The 16,172-nt window shown below is 37.1% G+C and overlaps 3 protein-coding genes across 6 annotated transcripts; 2 read left to right on the top strand and 1 right to left on the bottom strand.

Moving 5' to 3' along the window:
- Positions 1–3,144: 3,144 nt before the first annotated feature.
- On the bottom strand, positions 3,145–6,136 carry LOC128725301 (chondroitin sulfate N-acetylgalactosaminyltransferase 1). Its single transcript, XM_053819035.1, has 3 exons — positions 4,924–6,136; positions 4,684–4,838; positions 3,145–4,609 (listed from the first exon to the last, which is right to left on the bottom strand). Exons 1-3 carry the CDS (start codon positions 6,134–6,136, stop codon positions 3,965–3,967), a joined length of 2,013 nt encoding a protein of 670 aa, XP_053675010.1. The 3' UTR covers positions 3,145–3,964.
- A 424-nt stretch (positions 6,137–6,560) lies between these two features.
- LOC128727252 (synaptobrevin) lies at positions 6,561–10,406 on the top strand. 4 transcript variants are annotated; one of them, XM_053821144.1, is made up of 4 exons: positions 6,561–6,582; positions 7,354–7,436; positions 7,619–7,917; positions 10,122–10,406. In XM_053821144.1, the coding sequence occupies exons 2-4, from the start codon at positions 7,405–7,407 to the stop codon at positions 10,217–10,219; spliced, it is 429 nt and encodes a 142-aa protein (XP_053677119.1). In that variant the 5' UTR covers positions 6,561–6,582; positions 7,354–7,404; the 3' UTR covers positions 10,220–10,406. The 4 variants fall into 4 exon arrangements, with proteins under 4 accessions (XP_053677119.1, XP_053677120.1, XP_053677118.1 ...); XM_053821145.1 differs by lacking the exon at positions 6,561–6,582 and adding an exon at positions 6,602–6,753; XM_053821143.1 differs by lacking the exon at positions 6,561–6,582 and having other exon boundaries at positions 7,358–7,436; positions 7,583–7,917.
- Positions 10,407–12,123: 1,717 nt separating this feature from the next.
- Positions 12,124–14,103, top strand: LOC128727422 (adenylate kinase). Its single transcript, XM_053821332.1, has 4 exons — positions 12,124–12,150; positions 12,253–12,506; positions 12,584–12,719; positions 13,230–14,103. The coding sequence occupies exons 3-4, from the start codon at positions 12,612–12,614 to the stop codon at positions 13,848–13,850; spliced, it is 729 nt and encodes a 242-aa protein (XP_053677307.1). The 5' UTR covers positions 12,124–12,150; positions 12,253–12,506; positions 12,584–12,611; the 3' UTR covers positions 13,851–14,103.
- The last annotated feature ends 2,069 nt before the right edge of the window (positions 14,104–16,172 follow it).

Below are 16,172 nucleotides of genomic sequence, written 5' to 3'. Positions count from 1 at the left end.
CCACAACCGACGGTCAACAGTGGAATCGGGCAGCAGCTTTCGTCGGCAAAACATTTTATATAATACGCGCTTAATTTGAACCCAGTTTATCGTTCGCTCAAGCCACAACGGCACAGGGCAATGCGCCGGGGGTGACATTAAGCTTTTTCTTTCGCAGCTCTGTATATTTTTTTTTTTTCATTTTGTTGTCCGTCCGCCATTTATCACGTTCTCTCACCGCGCGGAAATCCTACATACCGCCTAGAGAGGTGGTTATGTTTTGTTTCATCTCAGTGCACAATGCTATTTTGTACATGAAATGTACGATGGAAAAATAACCCTCATCGGGCTTATAATTATATTCTAGCATACATCAAACAGGCACACTCATACACCCGCGTAGACCATAGTCTAGACCACAGCCTAAATAGTGGAATAGTGGCTTAAATTATGGAATGGGCTGGTATGAGTATGAATGAAACGAAACAGGGAGTGAAGGATCATTGTGACAAGTTCACAGACCGCAACTAGTACCCCTCGTACATCGCTCCTTCTACATCTCACCCCATTAAACAAGTGTGTAGGACGCGTGTTGCCTTCGAGCATGAAAAATTCAGCCAACGATTATCGTTCTCCGATGATCGCAACGACCGTACGCGTATCTGTTCTATGCGGTTGCGCATAGACGCGTGAAATTCCACACGCCGCTCGATTGTGGATGTACCGGTTATTAGCATTTCAACTTAAAATTCGAGCTTAGCGTTGCACTTTACGCGAGTTCTAAGAGGATGGCTAAAAAGGTTAAAGTTTCTAATGAATTCCAAAACAGAGAGATGCACTCGGTTGCGGTTGTTCTTCCAATTCCAATGGGATTTATGTTAGATAACTCGATTCTTCTCTCTTTTTTTCATCTTACAACCCCATTAGTGTGATCAGCATGTGTGCGATAGGTATGTTCAGTCGGAAAAATGAAATGGTCAAAATTGAGCAACTCTAAATCTCATTATAACAACTGATGGCCTACATACCGTACACTCTCAAAGGTCAAAGCACTAGATCATTATTAGTCCACAACTACGAGCAACATTCGTGAAAATTACTTTTTGCCACCTACCGGAACTAAACAGATTAATAATTGCCGTAGTTGAATCCGGTAAAAGGCTTCCAGAAACGAGATTGAATAGATAAATCTTTCGTTCGACGGATCATTCTGTACGCTTTCGTGTTATTAGCTACAGCAAATAGGTTTTAACACACGGATACAGCAAGAATCATATACCAAGTGGACACAAACGCTACGAGATAGTTTGGTATTTTAATTACGATTTTAGAAGGGCTAAATTTTCTATTTTTTCCATGTAAAGAATATAGGTAACATTTTTGAACATCCATTGGTAAGGTCATCAATTTTTATATGACTATTGACTGCCATTGGGACAAATATTTTGCAATCTTGTAAAATAATCGTCATTATTCGAACACGCTAGAAACGAAAGCATGTAATAAACGAACCATAATATGCGACACACAATTCTGGGGACGCACAGGCTTTTCCACACCAGTACTGTTCCCAGAACCTTGAAATTGGATGACCCTTGAAGCGTCGATAGCCTTCGCTACGCACCTTTTTTTTTGTTCATGCACAAGCCACCAGTTTTGTCATAACTGCCAAACTCTCAAGTCCAGCAGCATTGCTTTCAAATTGTTTACAACAGCAGAACGAAAACAAAGGAACACGACCGCGCCAAAATGCCCGAATAAATTGATTTACATAATAGCAACAAAGGGAGCCGCGCAACTAACACATAGAACTACTAATCCAGCCACTTTTTGTTACTCTCATTCAGGCTTTTTATGCGTATTTTAAAATATTACGTTTTACAAAATTTACTCAAAAGTGTTTTCCAATGTAGCTGTTGGTTATAGGATAAAAGTTGCAAATTGCGTATAATTTTGAGCTTCTGTATTTACCTAATCACTTTATCACTTAATTGTGAGCTATTATTATAGCGATTTATTCGATTTATTTTTCATTTTTTCAATCGAGTTACATAAAAAGATGCAGAAAGTTCATTACACAATAATGGTTTTACAATAGCTGCCTAACAAATTCAGTATTAAAAACATGTTTAAAATGTTTGAAAACAATTTTTCCGCGTAAAAAAAATTCCTAAACATTGTTTGATAGATTCATTGGTTATTATCATTTTCACCAAAAGTAATAAATTAAAGTGATATATAATATGGAGAAAAAGCTGAAGTTGTCTTTAAGTTTTTTACTGTTAATTTAAATTTCTATATTCTCGAAGAATTGAATTAATGATCCATTCGCGATTATCTCGTCACGAATCGTGCAAAAGCATACAATTCTCCAGCTCTGTATGCGAGCAGCAGTTAAACAAGTTGTGCCTTAATTTTCACGATCCGGAAATTTTCAGATGTCCTTTAATCTCGGATGCTTCGTGCGCATTGCATTCATTCCCAATCGGATCAAAACAGCAAGTAGCAAGTTCGTAATTTATCTCCTCCATATACCATGCCACATACATATCCGAATTTAGTCCAATGGATGCATGGTTAAAAAAAGGTAAAAACATTAAAAACTCTTTACTTTTACTCCCGCTCGCCTTGCACCATTACCTAGTTTCTCTATATCTGAGAATTCACAATTCGACCTTCGTAATGGAATTAGAACCTTGTAATAAAAAGATAATATGTCTAAATGGGGAAAATCCTCCTGGTCTAATAATGCCAGTGCCTTTCAAATCATTGTATCAACTTAACATGCTCCGTGGCTGAAATGTAGCCTGCGAGTAGCTCTAATGTGGCACATGGAGAGTATGTAAATTTATTACAATAATCAAAAAGGCAATAAGTATACGTTTGTAGTCAAGCAGAATCTGTTTCCAGATAAAACGGTCGTAGAAACACAAAAAATCACATGTTAAATGTAATTTGTTTTAACAAATTTCTGTTTTGCATTTCGATATCATTACACGCGACAAGATAAGCTGCACTATTTTTTAACAATGAGACTGAGGCCAAAAGGTGTTGAAAGCCTAGCTTTCGACTATCGGTGTGATACAAACCATTATGGAAAAATGCGGAAAATACACTGAAAAATTAGCTTAACGACTAGCAATAAATGCAATACATCTATTAAAGTGAAGTCGGTTTTATTCTTAAATTTGGAAAATTACACAACATTATAATTACATAAATTAAATCTCATAACATGTTTTGCATAGTATAACAAACATTTGTTTAGAGAATCTATCATGGAGCTTTGAGCGTCAATAAAACATAAATCTAATCGACAGTATTTCAACTAAACTAATAAATGAAGGATAGATTTGTATGTCATTGTATGCTCGTAAGCATTAGCACTTTGGTAGTGTAAGATTGCTTCAAACCTTCATTATTTATAGCTATTCTTTCTCTCACTCTAGTTTTCCGATTGATATTTGTTTCAAATAAAACATAGGTTTGTTCGAGCAAATCAACTAAATTTGAATGCACTAAATTGCTTGATGAAATTACTATACTTCTAATTATGATTGACAACAGTCGAGCTTTGTTCGATGTTGTTCGAGAGATTTTTCCATAATTTAACTGGAGCAATTTTATCATTTATTTGTTATCAATTTTTTTTTCTTCATTCTATTGCTCTGCATGCTAATTAATATTTTAAAACACCTTTCACGCATGTCACTGTGCGTGTTACGCGAGTGTTCAAACTAATTTGGATTTGTTTTCTTCACGCCTATTCAAAGGTAAATGGATTTCCGCTGCTATATATACACAACTCTATGTACAGCTTTTCGATACGTGTTTTGTAATAAATAGCGAAAGAAGTTTGATCGGAATTTCTTACAACAAGAATAACAACAACTAAAGAACGTGTGTGATCTTCACCAACCCCAACTAAGGTAACCTACTAAAACTCAATTTTCCAAACACTCTCCTGATGATGTACCACAAAAGATCATGTACTCTTTCTATCGTGAGTATTCTGGCTAGACAGTGAAGGGTTGGGGTTGATGTTTTTTTGGCCGGACGCATTTATCAAATTCATATAGTTGATGATTTTAGCGTCGTGATATGCGCCGCGCACTAAATCCCGATGCGCACCCGCTTCCAACCCGATGGTTGCATCTTGCGCCAGCGAATTGGCATCGGCAGCCGCTATAATATCATCACGGAAAGCTAAAAACCCGAGTTGTGCGTGTGATGCCTCGTTGAGAGCACGTGACCGGATGCAAGCTCGATATTGATCCAGTGTAAGCTGCCGTTGTCCGCCGGTAGGCGATGTGGCAGGTCCTGTGCATACCTTTGGATGCCAGATGTGAAATACGCCGGGATCGGTGGCTCGTATCACCTTCACGTGCGATCGTACATACTTTCGATACAGCATTACGTCCTCGCCGCCCCAACCAACGATCTCCTCGTCGAAACCTCGCACTCGCAAAAAATCAGATCTATACTGGCAGGTCATGCCGTAACCGAAGTCACGCCAAAATCCCGAATCTTTGCTAATTACTAGTTGATCCGTTTCGGGAGGAATTTCTTTCCCCTGTAGCGTGTACACCACGTGTGGGTTGTACAGACTGAAGACAACTGGATAATAGACCTGTGAGACAAGTAAATATCGCACGTATAAGTATTGCTCATAGTAATTAGGAACAAGTTGATGAATATGCTTACTTTCTTATTTGGCTTGGTATTCCATCGGCACCTATCGAGGAACTTTGCACTAAATACGATATCTACATCGCACATAAATAAAAGTATATCTTTCCGTTTGTCCGCTGGCGTTTGCGAGGCCCATACATTTTCGGTCCCAACTCGTAGTGCTTTTGCTATAAGACATAAAAAAATTAACAAACAATTACATTTTATTAAAAATGGTTCCAACTTTTTTCTCCATCGTTTCGTTGACCTCACCCCTTGAGAAGGTTTCGTTGAGCGCGAGCAGTTTCAAGTTCGCATCAGTGCCTCCGCTATTTTTCATTCCAATAACGCGGCTCATGATCGTCCGAGCCGCCGACAAACCGTGCTCACCGAAATATACTACCGTCAGGTGGACACGCTTGTCGTGTTTCAGTGCAATCTTCACGTACTTGTCCATGAAGCTTTGGAATGTAGCAGTCCGTCCGGACAGGGGCAAGATGATATAGATCAGTTCTTTTTCGTTCGGTTTTGCATACTCCTCCAACTGCACAGTTTGCAGTGGGGCAAATGGTCGCATAACGATCAACTTCGTGGTACCGTGCGAATGCGTGTCATGCGAATGTTGTGCGATCTGCTGTTGTTGGCTTTGGTTGGTTAGATCTTTGGTGCGAAAGTGCAGCTCGTACTGAGTGCCAGTTGTGGGCTCGTTGCGATACATACCTTCGATAAAATCATCCAAGGTATAGCGCTGAGCAGTGGAGGTAATGTTACGATTGAGCGACTCCAGTGCCTTATTCAACGCGCCCAGTATGTCCTTTCTTTTATATCCGATCGGTTTTTCGACGACACGCTTTCCAAGCCCCAATTCTATTGGATATAAGCGGTTGAATGTGAAGTGATTGAACGGTATCAACTCGTACTCGTTGTTCAACGGCAGTCCATGCAGGATCTCGGCCGATCCTACCTGCCGCCGTATGAATGTGGAGCAATCATGCACCGTTTGCGTAGGTTGAGGAGCGTTTAGTGAGAGCATCGATTGGTTCATGGTGTCCGCGGTATCGGCGTTGATTGGCTGGGCGATTGACGACGGATTGGAAGCCCCATTTAGACTGTTTTTCAATTGCAGGATCTGAAGTTTCAAGGCTCGTATTTCGGCCGTCAGTTTCGCTACCTCTTTGAGATTTTCTTCCTCACGCTGTTGCAGCATTTGCAAATAGCCACTTTGTTGCTCATGGTCAGGAGGCTGATAATGGTTGGGCTGGGCGAAGAATTCCATCGTTATTTGAGCATCCCGTGCACGTTCATCAACATGGTATGCCGCCTCCGGTTCTCTACCGCTTGAGCTTGTATTAATAATCGTGTCATTTTCTTTCAGTATTAATCCACCAAACCCGCAACGAGTTAATATCATCAACGATATCAACGTTATGGATGATATGAGAAGAAGCAGCCGAGCCAACAACTTAGACCCTACCATGCGCATCATTCTTTGATCATTTAGAGGTCTCGCTGAAATCCGTTCGACATACAGGAGAGCGACTTCACCGTGATATCGCTTATGTTTGAATGAGGATGTGCGTCAACAAGAATAGAAAATAATATATGATTAGATTACGCTTTTCAATCCAAAGTTAAAAAAATTGATGTTTATAAAAAAATATTAAATCCAAAAATACAACACAAAATCGATCGCCGAGCGATCATTGAAGATCAAATCAATCTGTTGGATTCCAATTTAATAACATAAAAAACGAACAAATGAGAATACGATCATTCATTTTTCAATAACAAAATTGGATGAATTCTGGTAATAAATTGTTGATCGTCAGTATGACGAATGAACAACTGAAATAAAGTTGACGTAATCAACGACGTGACGTTTGTAGTGTCATAGCATTTTAGGAGTGCAGTTGTGTTAAACCATTGCAGAAGGTATCGTACTTGTAATGTTTTTTACTAATTGTTAAAATCAAAGTCCATTCCATTTGTTAGTGGCAGCTATATAGTTGAAACATAATACAACTGTTGCGCTTGATTGATGCAAGTGATCAACGTCGATCAATTGTATCGTTGTAACTTTCCGTGAACATCAGAGCTCCAAGTGTAAGAAGAAGAACAAGAAGCTTAATGCATTAAAAAATTACGCTGTTTTTCACTGTGTAAAAAAAAATAGTTCTCAAACTACCTGTTATGTGCCAACCATTACAAACAATTATATACAGGCTCTCTTCCGCGTTTGATCAGAGCAGTTATTGTTAAAAAAGTTACATTTCCTTTGATGCGTGTCTTTTGCCTTTGGTTATTTTCATTATTGTTTGTGGATTCAATTGATTCCAATCGGTATTTGTTTAGTTAGCAAGGTAGAAATACAAATTTTTGCTAGAAGTGTGTTTTTTATCATCAAGTGTGAAGTCATTTTCGAAGAAACTAAAGCTCGGATTCAGATGAAACGTTAGCAGTGACGGAATGTGTTGGAATCAACTCCACAAGTGGTTGAAGCAAATGAATTAGTCATCCTTGTTCCAGCTATTGGATTTTTTTAGCACATTTCCTCCTGTATAACAATAATATGACTGATAAGTTCAGCTTCAACAGTATGATTCATCGAAGACATTCAATGTTTCTGATTTTTATTTATATTTTGATTAGTTTACATATCTTTCCATCTATGATTCGCTATTTACCATTTATTTTATTTTTCAGATCCTACCTAATTTGGCTGTTGCAGTGATTTTTAAAAAAAAACATAACAATATGTCGACTTCTGATGCCAGTAATTCCAATGGGTGAGTTACACTTTATAAAGTATGATAGAATAATGGATTCACGGTCTACTCGATAACTATTAAACATTTCGTAAAAATAGCTAGTACTACACCACCAGACTAACAGCTATTCCTTTTTAATGGCTTTTGGTCAACTTATTAATCAGTTTTCCTAAATTACCGCCCCCACCATCATCGGACAGTGTGCAACCGGGGTCCGGCGGGGTCACTGGATCTAGCGGCAATGCCACCAACAACCGTTTGAAGCAAACACAGGCTCAAGTCGACGAGGTAGTCGGAATTATGCGTGTTAACGTGGAGAAAGTGCTAGAACGTGATCAAAAGCTTACGGAACTGGATCAACGTGCGGATGCATTGCAACATGGCGCATCGCAGTTCGAGCAGCAGGCCGGCAAACTCAAAAGAAAGCAATGGTGGGCCAACATGAAAATGATGATTATTATGGGCGTGATTGGCATTGTTCTACTAGTGATTATTATTCGTAAGTAATTGGTTTTTTTCCTTCCCAAATTATCTTAAATATGTTGCTTTATTGAGCGGAAGAGGAAGTAGGTGTTGGGGTGGGGATAAACTAATTCATGGTCAAATTATGTTTCGGTCCAGATCATGTTTCGTGTATTATGAAGACCCTATTTTATCTGCGTTTTGCTACTCATAACTATACTTATATAATAACGCAAATTTTAGGGTTATTGTAACTTTGTTCGTTTATCGATTATATCGTACATTTTGTCAAAAAAAATTATCATTCGTCATTATGTGAAATCAATTTACCGATTTAGTATTTTTTTATATCTATTTTGTGTTCAATGCTTCCTTATCTTATTGGTTTCCTCATATTCAGTTATGTTGTGAGCTATATTACCTATGTTTAGTAAATATTAGCGGCTCTTAAAATATTAAACATTAGTTATGCTGTAATATTTATGCTTTAGTGCTAAACTCCTTTTTTAAATTATTTTTCTGATGTAATTGTATTGCTATGTTATTGTTTTCATTTATTTTTTCGTTTCAGTATCCATCATTTATTAAACGTTATCAGATATAAGTTGCGAAATCTTAACAAATATATACACATATATATTTTTTTTTTCAATTTATCTAATTATCTTTCCCCATGCCTTAAACCAACGTTTGTCAATCAGTTCTGCTTGATGCTAATCCAGACACACAATTTTTTTTAAAGTTCCAATTTCTTTATCATGTTGTTAAACATGAACAAATTCAAATAATTTAATATTTTGGAAATGCGTTTAATCAATTTGAATATTTTCACTACTCTATCAGCAATGTAATTATTAGCACTAGTAGAACTTCCAGTACGAAGAATGGATCATTATAAAACAATGTGTAGCGAACATGATTTGATGCGCCACAGTGCTGAGAGCAGAACATTGAGCGAATTCTGAACAAAAATTGAACGAAGAATTTAAATGTTGTTACTTTTTAAACACAAAACATTTGTCGTGTTTTTTGTAGCTGTTATTTGTTATATTGCTTCCGTTCCATTTCATTGACTGCAGTTGCATTTCATTTCTTAATAATATAATTATTGTTCGCTTACACTTGTTGTGTTTAATGAGTCTTACGCTTAGAGACATAGACCGATTTATAATGAACATGATTCAAATTATCAAACCTATCAGCGATCTGTAAATGGCTCGAATATTGCACTATTGCTTCTATTGTCTTAAAAGTTAACGTTTCTCTTCACTTTAAAAACGCTAAAAATGATACAACATTTCAGCACGCTTTTCTTTTTGAGATCGAATGCTTAATCTTGGAAAATTACCTCTTTTGGACGAATCGTAAAGATGAACGGTGTTTATTCACCTCTATAAATATCTCGAAAATATGCGCGTAATCGTTATTTTGATACTATTTGGAACAAGTTTGATATGCAATGTTCTAGGAAGTAATTTGGGCTTCAATCCAAATGACCAAAACTCAAATCGTGATTTATTATACCCACATTTTTTTAAGAAAAATTGTATATCATTCATTTTCGTATCTTAACTACTGGCTGATAAAAAGTAAAATCAGCGTATTAAAAAAATACATCATAGTTGTAATTATTGTTCCAACATAGTTTCACAGTACATATGATTATACTATTATGAATATAGCAAAAATCAAGTAATGTTATAATAAATGCTTAGGCACAAGGGAGCGCAACGTAATTTGTATTTCTTCAAGAATTTGTTTTAAAACCCATTCAAAAATATTTCTGTATCGTCAAATATTTAAGCAATCAATCTTTGTTCTTATGGCTTGGAACATGTGCTATACATATAAGGTTCAATCGTATGCTTTAAAAAATCCGTACCGTACACTACACGTACACACAAAACTGTTTTCAACCGGGTTTTAACGAATGTTGAAATATATATTGTTCATGTGAAAGGATTTAATTTTTTCTCACTCAACTATTCATCTTGTATGTCTGAAATCATCATTGAGTGTGGGCCACTATTTGTTCATTTGTTTGCCGGTATTACCATCCATCTTAAATGGGCTTTGTAATGAGCGAAGGTTCAAGGATTAATTCGTAAGTAAGAACAGTGGACGTGTCCATATTATGATGTTTTCTTCCATGAGGTACGCTTATTGGTGTAGCTTCTATATGTAGTTATTATTCCGTACAGACATATAATGTTTATACGATTTTAAACTTCGACACTACAGTCTGGATTGTTCCGGGAGGAGGTTCATCTTCAAATTCAGCGCCAGTTGCGGTTCCTTCTACGACCACGGAAGAGGCGATCTTAGGTACATTAAACTAACAACCCATAAAAGGCACAGTCAAACAACTTTTCGGTTGGAATGATAGGCAAAACAAGCTACTTTTTCTATTTAAGACATATCGATGTCGAATACATCACGTAACCTTATTTTTAAAAAGCAAATATTGAAAATATTTTATCGTTTTTGAATGGATTAATCAAAGGTAATAAATAATATTCAATTGAACATAAATGATAAACAATATTAGTTTTTGTCATAAAATTTTAATGTGATTCTAACAATATCTTATATTTGAAAAAAAATATGGAGAGCAAGAGAGAGAATTAACTCTAATATTAATAATAATGGGTACCTTTCTTCTATTCCAACACCGTTTACTTCAATGACCAAAGTGCTCTAAGTACTTTGATGAAAATGGTTTGGAAAATTAAAACGGTATAAAACACCTTAAGAAGCTAAATAACATTGTGTAACTAACTTTACGCTACACAAAAAAAAACAACAATTTATATTTGATGTAGACCTATTTGTTTATAACAAAGATTGCTAAAACTAAGTTTAAAAAAAAAAGCTCAACATCAAACATTTTATCAAAGTATAACTGTATTGATATGTACTTTTGTTGGTACATATTAAAAAAAAAAACGACGAGCGTGCCTTAAGTGATGTAAAATATATCTATTTTTTTACAAATTAATATATCGTATTCAGTTCTGTAAATTTTTTAACTTTTATAGATGGCTATAAACTTTTGTTCATCTTAATTTCAAATTGTTTTAATAATTTAAAAAAAAATACAGACTATTATTTAAATGTTGTTAACATAACTGCAATCCATTACATGATTTTGCTCTCCTTCTCTCACACTCTCTCTCTCCTATCTCATTATATCGCTTGTTTCTTCTCTCAATTTATTGATTTTTATTTCCTTATTAGCATGGAAGCACGAAACAGTTTAGTAAAATGATGAACAAACTCATTATAAACATGAATTTAAATCAACATTAAAGCATGAATATAAAAGGTCTTGATTTAGACGTATATAACAGATAAATGTTACAGCTTGGCCATTAATGTTTTATCAGACAAAGGAATTACTTTAAACTCGAAGTGTTTTATCACATTACAATTTTTACAATGTAAAGTAAATTATACGTACTTTTCAAGTAGGTCACTAAGGCACACTCCATTTGTGTTTCGCTTCACCTCATGTACAAACAGAAGATGTTTTACAGTTTACTTGTTTCTATTATCCTTTGATGGGTTTTTGCGACAAGTGACCGAAAATTTATTTAAAAAACACGCATTCATCTGATACTCTTTTTGTTCGGCAAGCACAAGCACCAACAAACACACTGGCGTTGATAAGCTCTGAAACCATTGTAATAACAAGAGCCATAACAGAGAATTGAGCAATAGAAAACTAAAATACCGGACCGTAATTTTTAGCTAAACTTGGCCATTGTGAAAACTGGCACGTAACTAACTAGTGTCAACTTGCGTGATCCTTGATATAATAGGCATATCCTGCGTTTACGTTTTTAGTGGTATTCGTCGTTCGTTCGTCATTTCATTCGTTTCTGTCCCAAATGCGCATGCTGACAACAATTTCATTCAAAAATCGTTAGTGCAGAATGGACCCGAGCATGAACCGAAGAGGATGCGCAGTGGAAGCGAAGTAGCGAAGCATGTTGTTGATTTTCAGCACCAGGAAGCAACTACTGTTAATGGTTTTGTAACGAAGTATCATCGAACTCAGAGTTAAAACAGTCTTCTCAAACGGTTTGCAATGAAACACTATTGAGTTGTTTGTCCAATGTAAAACAAAGCTAGAGTCCTTTTTCATAGGTCATGAGAGGCTTCTGGAGAGAATTTTAAATTGTGGAAAGTTACGCAAGATTTAAATTCCAGCTGACACATTACGTTTGACGTTTGATATGTCAAAACATAATTTGTGTATGTTTTTAAAGTAAGTTTAATGTCAGTGAATAAATTTGTCGATATTTAAACAAATAATGAGAATAATCAGTTATTATCATGTTATAGTTACAGAAAAACTAATTTACAGTAGTGCACCAATGTTTTGAATACAGGTAACTAAGCTCATCACAGGCATTCATGGTCATACAGTGTTGCTCAGAAGAAAAAAGGAAGAAGAGCACCTTGCAAATTGCGGTAGCACGAGCAGGCCGCTTCTCCTCTCCCTGCTGTTGCCCGTAAGGTCTAAACCGTTTCCAATTCATTGTGCGTGTTGACCCCGGTGGTACGAGGAAGGAGTTCGTTTGACGTGGAAGTGAGCACCATAACCTAACTCGAGGAGTGAAAGTAATTTCTTTATTTTGGTTGTCTCTATAGCGTACTGTAAGAAACATTCATTCAACCGTTTGGTTTCGTTTATTCAGGCACGTGTACGCCAAGTGAACGATAAATATGGCTCCTAATGCTGCAGCTCAAGTGAAACCGGTGGCGGAATCTGGATCGGATACCGGTATCAATGCCATTTTACTTGGTCCACCGGGTTCTGGTAAGGGAACACAGGTAGGTTGTATTCGATGCATACGAATAATGTCAAAAATGTGTAATCCTTTTCAATGATTTATTAAGTGCCGTTCAAACCCACATCGCTGTTAATATTTTATAATATATACACCATTTAAACAGAAGCAACAGAAGTAACAAATTTAAAGTGATTACATAACCCAGATAACACTCTGCTCAGCTGTTACCGTGTGTGATAAGATTCGCTTGAGCTGTTCTAAAAAAAAGAGACTCCTGTGTTTTGATAAATGGTGTATTGATACCGCACAAAGATAATCTAATGGATACACGTTCTATCCGAGTGGATTTATGGATAACATTTTAAGCGATAACATTGTGTGTGATATCAGTTCAGATTAATCCGCTTAAACGGACTGATCTTTACCGAATGCTCCGTCACCTTTCCGTTATGCCATATCCCAACTTTTCTAAGCTTTTTTGTCGTATGATTTTTGTACTAATTTGTTATTTTACTAATTGTAAAAAAAATGTATTTTCTTATATTTATAGGCACCGCTATTGAAGGAAAAATATTGCGTATGCCACCTGTCTACGGGCGATATGCTGCGTGCGGAAATAGCGGCCGGTTCAAAACTCGGAGCCCAGCTAAAGAAGGTTATGGATGAAGGCAAGCTGGTTTCCGACGAGCTAGTAGTCGATATGATCGATTCCAACCTAGATAAACCGGAGTGCCGCAATGGTTTCTTGCTGGATGGTTTCCCACGGACGGTGGTACAGGCGGAAAAGCTTGATAGCCTGCTCGAAAAGCGCAAAACGGGCCTGGATGCAGTAATCGAGTTCGGAATCGATGACAGCTTGCTGGTTCGCCGTATTACTGGTCGGTTGATTCATCAGGCTAGCGGGCGATCGTATCATGAAGAATTTGCGCCCCCACGAGTTGCAATGCAGGACGATGTTACGGGCGAACCGTTGATGCGCCGCAGTGATGACAATGCAGATGCCCTGGTGAAACGTCTCGAGTCCTACCACCGGCAAACGAAGCCTTTGGCAGATTATTACGCCCTGCGCGGTCTACACTTTCGCGTCGATGCGGCCAAAAGTGCGTCCCATGTGTTTGCCAACATAGATGATATATTCACCAAGCAGCGTGCGCATCGTTTGGGCCTGTAAATAACTTTCCGGTGAAAACAGATCTCCCAAACGCACGGGGGATATGCAACCAACCAACTACCTGACGCTTCACATTAGAACATGTTTTTTATTTCGAAGAAACACTGTCGCAGAAGTAGTTTGCATTTAAAAAAACCCACAATAACCCGATATATCCCTCCTACTATATCCATGGCGTGCGTGAACCACCTAGAAGATCAATTTAAGCACGAAAAGCAATAGGTTGCGAATTACAGTGAAAATTGTGTCAAATAAACGAAAAAGTAAATCAAAAAACAACGTGTCGAGCTACTTTAACGAAAGAAATAGATCGAAAGAAAAGCGTCATCTCAGCTGGTAAGCTCTTCGGTTACTTTTTTGGGAAAAATTTCGGTTTTTCGGATTTTTTGGCGATTTTTTGGAGATTTTTTTCGGATCCGATCGACAAAAATGTGACCTCCTAGCGGTTCTGCGCTCCTGTTACTTTTTTGGAAAAATTTCGGTTTTTCGGATTTTTGGAAATTTTTTGGAGATTTTTTTTCGGATCCGATCGACAAAAATGTGACCTCCTGGCTGGTATGCGCTCCTGTTACTTTTTTGGAAAAATTTCGGTTTTTCGGATTTTTGGAAATTTTTTGGAGATTTTTTTTCGGATCCGATCGACAAAAATGTGACCTCCTAGCGGTTCTGCGCTCCTGTTACTTTTTTGGAATAATTTCGGTTTTTCGGATTTTTGGAAATTTTTTGGAGATTTTTTTTCGGATCCGATCGACAAAAATGTGACCTCTTCGCTGGTATGCGCTCCTGTTACTTTTTTGGAAAATTTTCGGATTTTTGGAAATTTTTTGGAGATTTTTTTTTCGGATCCGATCGACAAAAATGTGACCTCCTAGCGGTTCTGCGCTCCTGTTACTTTTTTGGAAAAATTTCGGTTTTTCGGATTTTTGGAAATTTTTTGGAGATTTTTTTTCGGATCCGATCGACAAAAATGTGACCTCTTCGCTGGTATGCGCTCCTGTTACTTTTTTGGAAAATTTTCGGATTTTTGGAAATTTTTTGGAGATTTTTTTTTCGGATCCGATCGACAAAAATGTGACCTCCTAGCGGTTCTGCGCTCCTGTTACTTTTTTGGAATGATTTCGGTTTTTCGGATTTTTGGAAATTTTTTGGAAATTTTTTTTTCGGATCCGATCGACAAAAATGTGACCTCCTAGCGGTTCTGCGCTCCTGTTACTTTTTTGGAATAATTTCGGTTTTTCGGATTTTTGGAAATTTTTTGGAGATTTTTTTTCGGATCCGATCGACAAAAATGTGACCTCCTGACTGGTATGCGCTCCTGTTACTTTTTTGGAAAATTTTCGGTTTTTCGGATTTTTGGAAATTTTTTGGAGATTTTTTTTCGGATCCGATCGACAAAAATGTGACCTCTTCGCTGGTATGCGCTCCTGTTACTTTTTTGGAAAATTTTCGGATTTTTGGAAATTTTTTGGAGATTTTTTTTTCGGATCCGATCGACAAAAATGTGACCTCCTGGCTGGTATGCGCTCCTGTTACTTTTTTGGAAAAATTTCGGTTTTTCGGATTTTTGGAAATTTTTTGGAGATTTTTTTTCGGATCCGATCGACAAAAATGTGACCTCCTAGCGGTTCTGCGCTCCTGTTACTTTTTTGGAATAATTTCGGTTTTTCGGATTTTTGGAAATTTTTTGGAGATTTTTTTTCGGATCCGATCGACAAAAATGTGACCTCCTAGCGGTTCTGCGCTCCTGTTACTTTTTTGGAATAATTTCGGTTTTTCGGATTTTTGGAAATTTTTTGGAGATTTTTTTTCGGATCCGATCGACAAAAATGTGACCTCCTGACTGGTATGCGCTCCTGTTACTTTTTTGGAATAATTTCGGTTTTTCGGATTTTTGGAAATTTTTTGGAGATTTTTTTTCGGATCCGATCGACAAAAATGTGACCTCCTAGCGGTTCTGCGCTCCTGTTACTTTTTTGGAATAATTTCGGTTTTTCGGATTTTTGGAAATTTTTTGGAGATTTTTTTTCGGATCCGATCGACAAAAATGTGACCTCCTGACTGGTATGCGCTCCTGTTACTTTTTTGGGAAAAATTTCGGTTTTTCGGATTTTTTGGCGATTTTTTGGAGATTTTTTTCGGATCCGATCGACAAAAATGTGACCTCCTAGCGGTTCTGCGCTCCTGTTACTTTTTTGGAAAAATTTCGGTTTTTCGGATTTTTGGAAATTTTTTGGAGATTTTTTTTCGGATCCGATCGACAAAAATGTGACCTCCTGGCTGGTATGCGCTCCTGTTACTTTTTTGGAAAAATTTCGGTTTTTC

Source organism: Anopheles nili, chromosome 3 (assembly GCF_943737925.1).
Source record: "Anopheles nili chromosome 3, idAnoNiliSN_F5_01, whole genome shotgun sequence".
Taxonomy (NCBI): domain Eukaryota; kingdom Metazoa; phylum Arthropoda; class Insecta; order Diptera; family Culicidae; genus Anopheles; species Anopheles nili.
This window is presented reverse-complemented; position numbering and strand designations above follow the sequence as displayed.

Coding starts and splice junctions, on each gene's coding strand:
- LOC128725301 (XM_053819035.1), bottom strand. CDS start 6,136: ATGATGCGCATGGTAGGGTCTAAGTTGTTGGCTCGGCTGCTTCTTCTC. Junction 4,839..4,923: donor CAACGAAACCTTCTCAAGGG/GTGAGGTCAACG, acceptor TATGTCTTATAG/CAAAAGCACTACGAGTTGGG. Junction 4,610..4,683: donor ATACCAAGCCAAATAAGAAA/GTAAGCATATTC, acceptor CTTGTCTCACAG/GTCTATTATCCAGTTGTCTT.
- LOC128727252 (XM_053821143.1), top strand. CDS start 7,405: ATGTCGACTTCTGATGCCAGTAATTCCAATGG. Junction 7,437..7,582: donor GATGCCAGTAATTCCAATGG/GTGAGTTACACT, acceptor CTTATTAATCAG/TTTTCCTAAATTACCGCCCC. Junction 7,918..10,121: donor TCTACTAGTGATTATTATTC/GTAAGTAATTGG, acceptor TCGACACTACAG/TCTGGATTGTTCCGGGAGGA.
- LOC128727422 (XM_053821332.1), top strand. CDS start 12,612: ATGGCTCCTAATGCTGCAGCTCAAGTGAAACCGGTGGCGGAATCTGGA. Junction 12,720..13,229: donor GTTCTGGTAAGGGAACACAG/GTAGGTTGTATT, acceptor TTATATTTATAG/GCACCGCTATTGAAGGAAAA.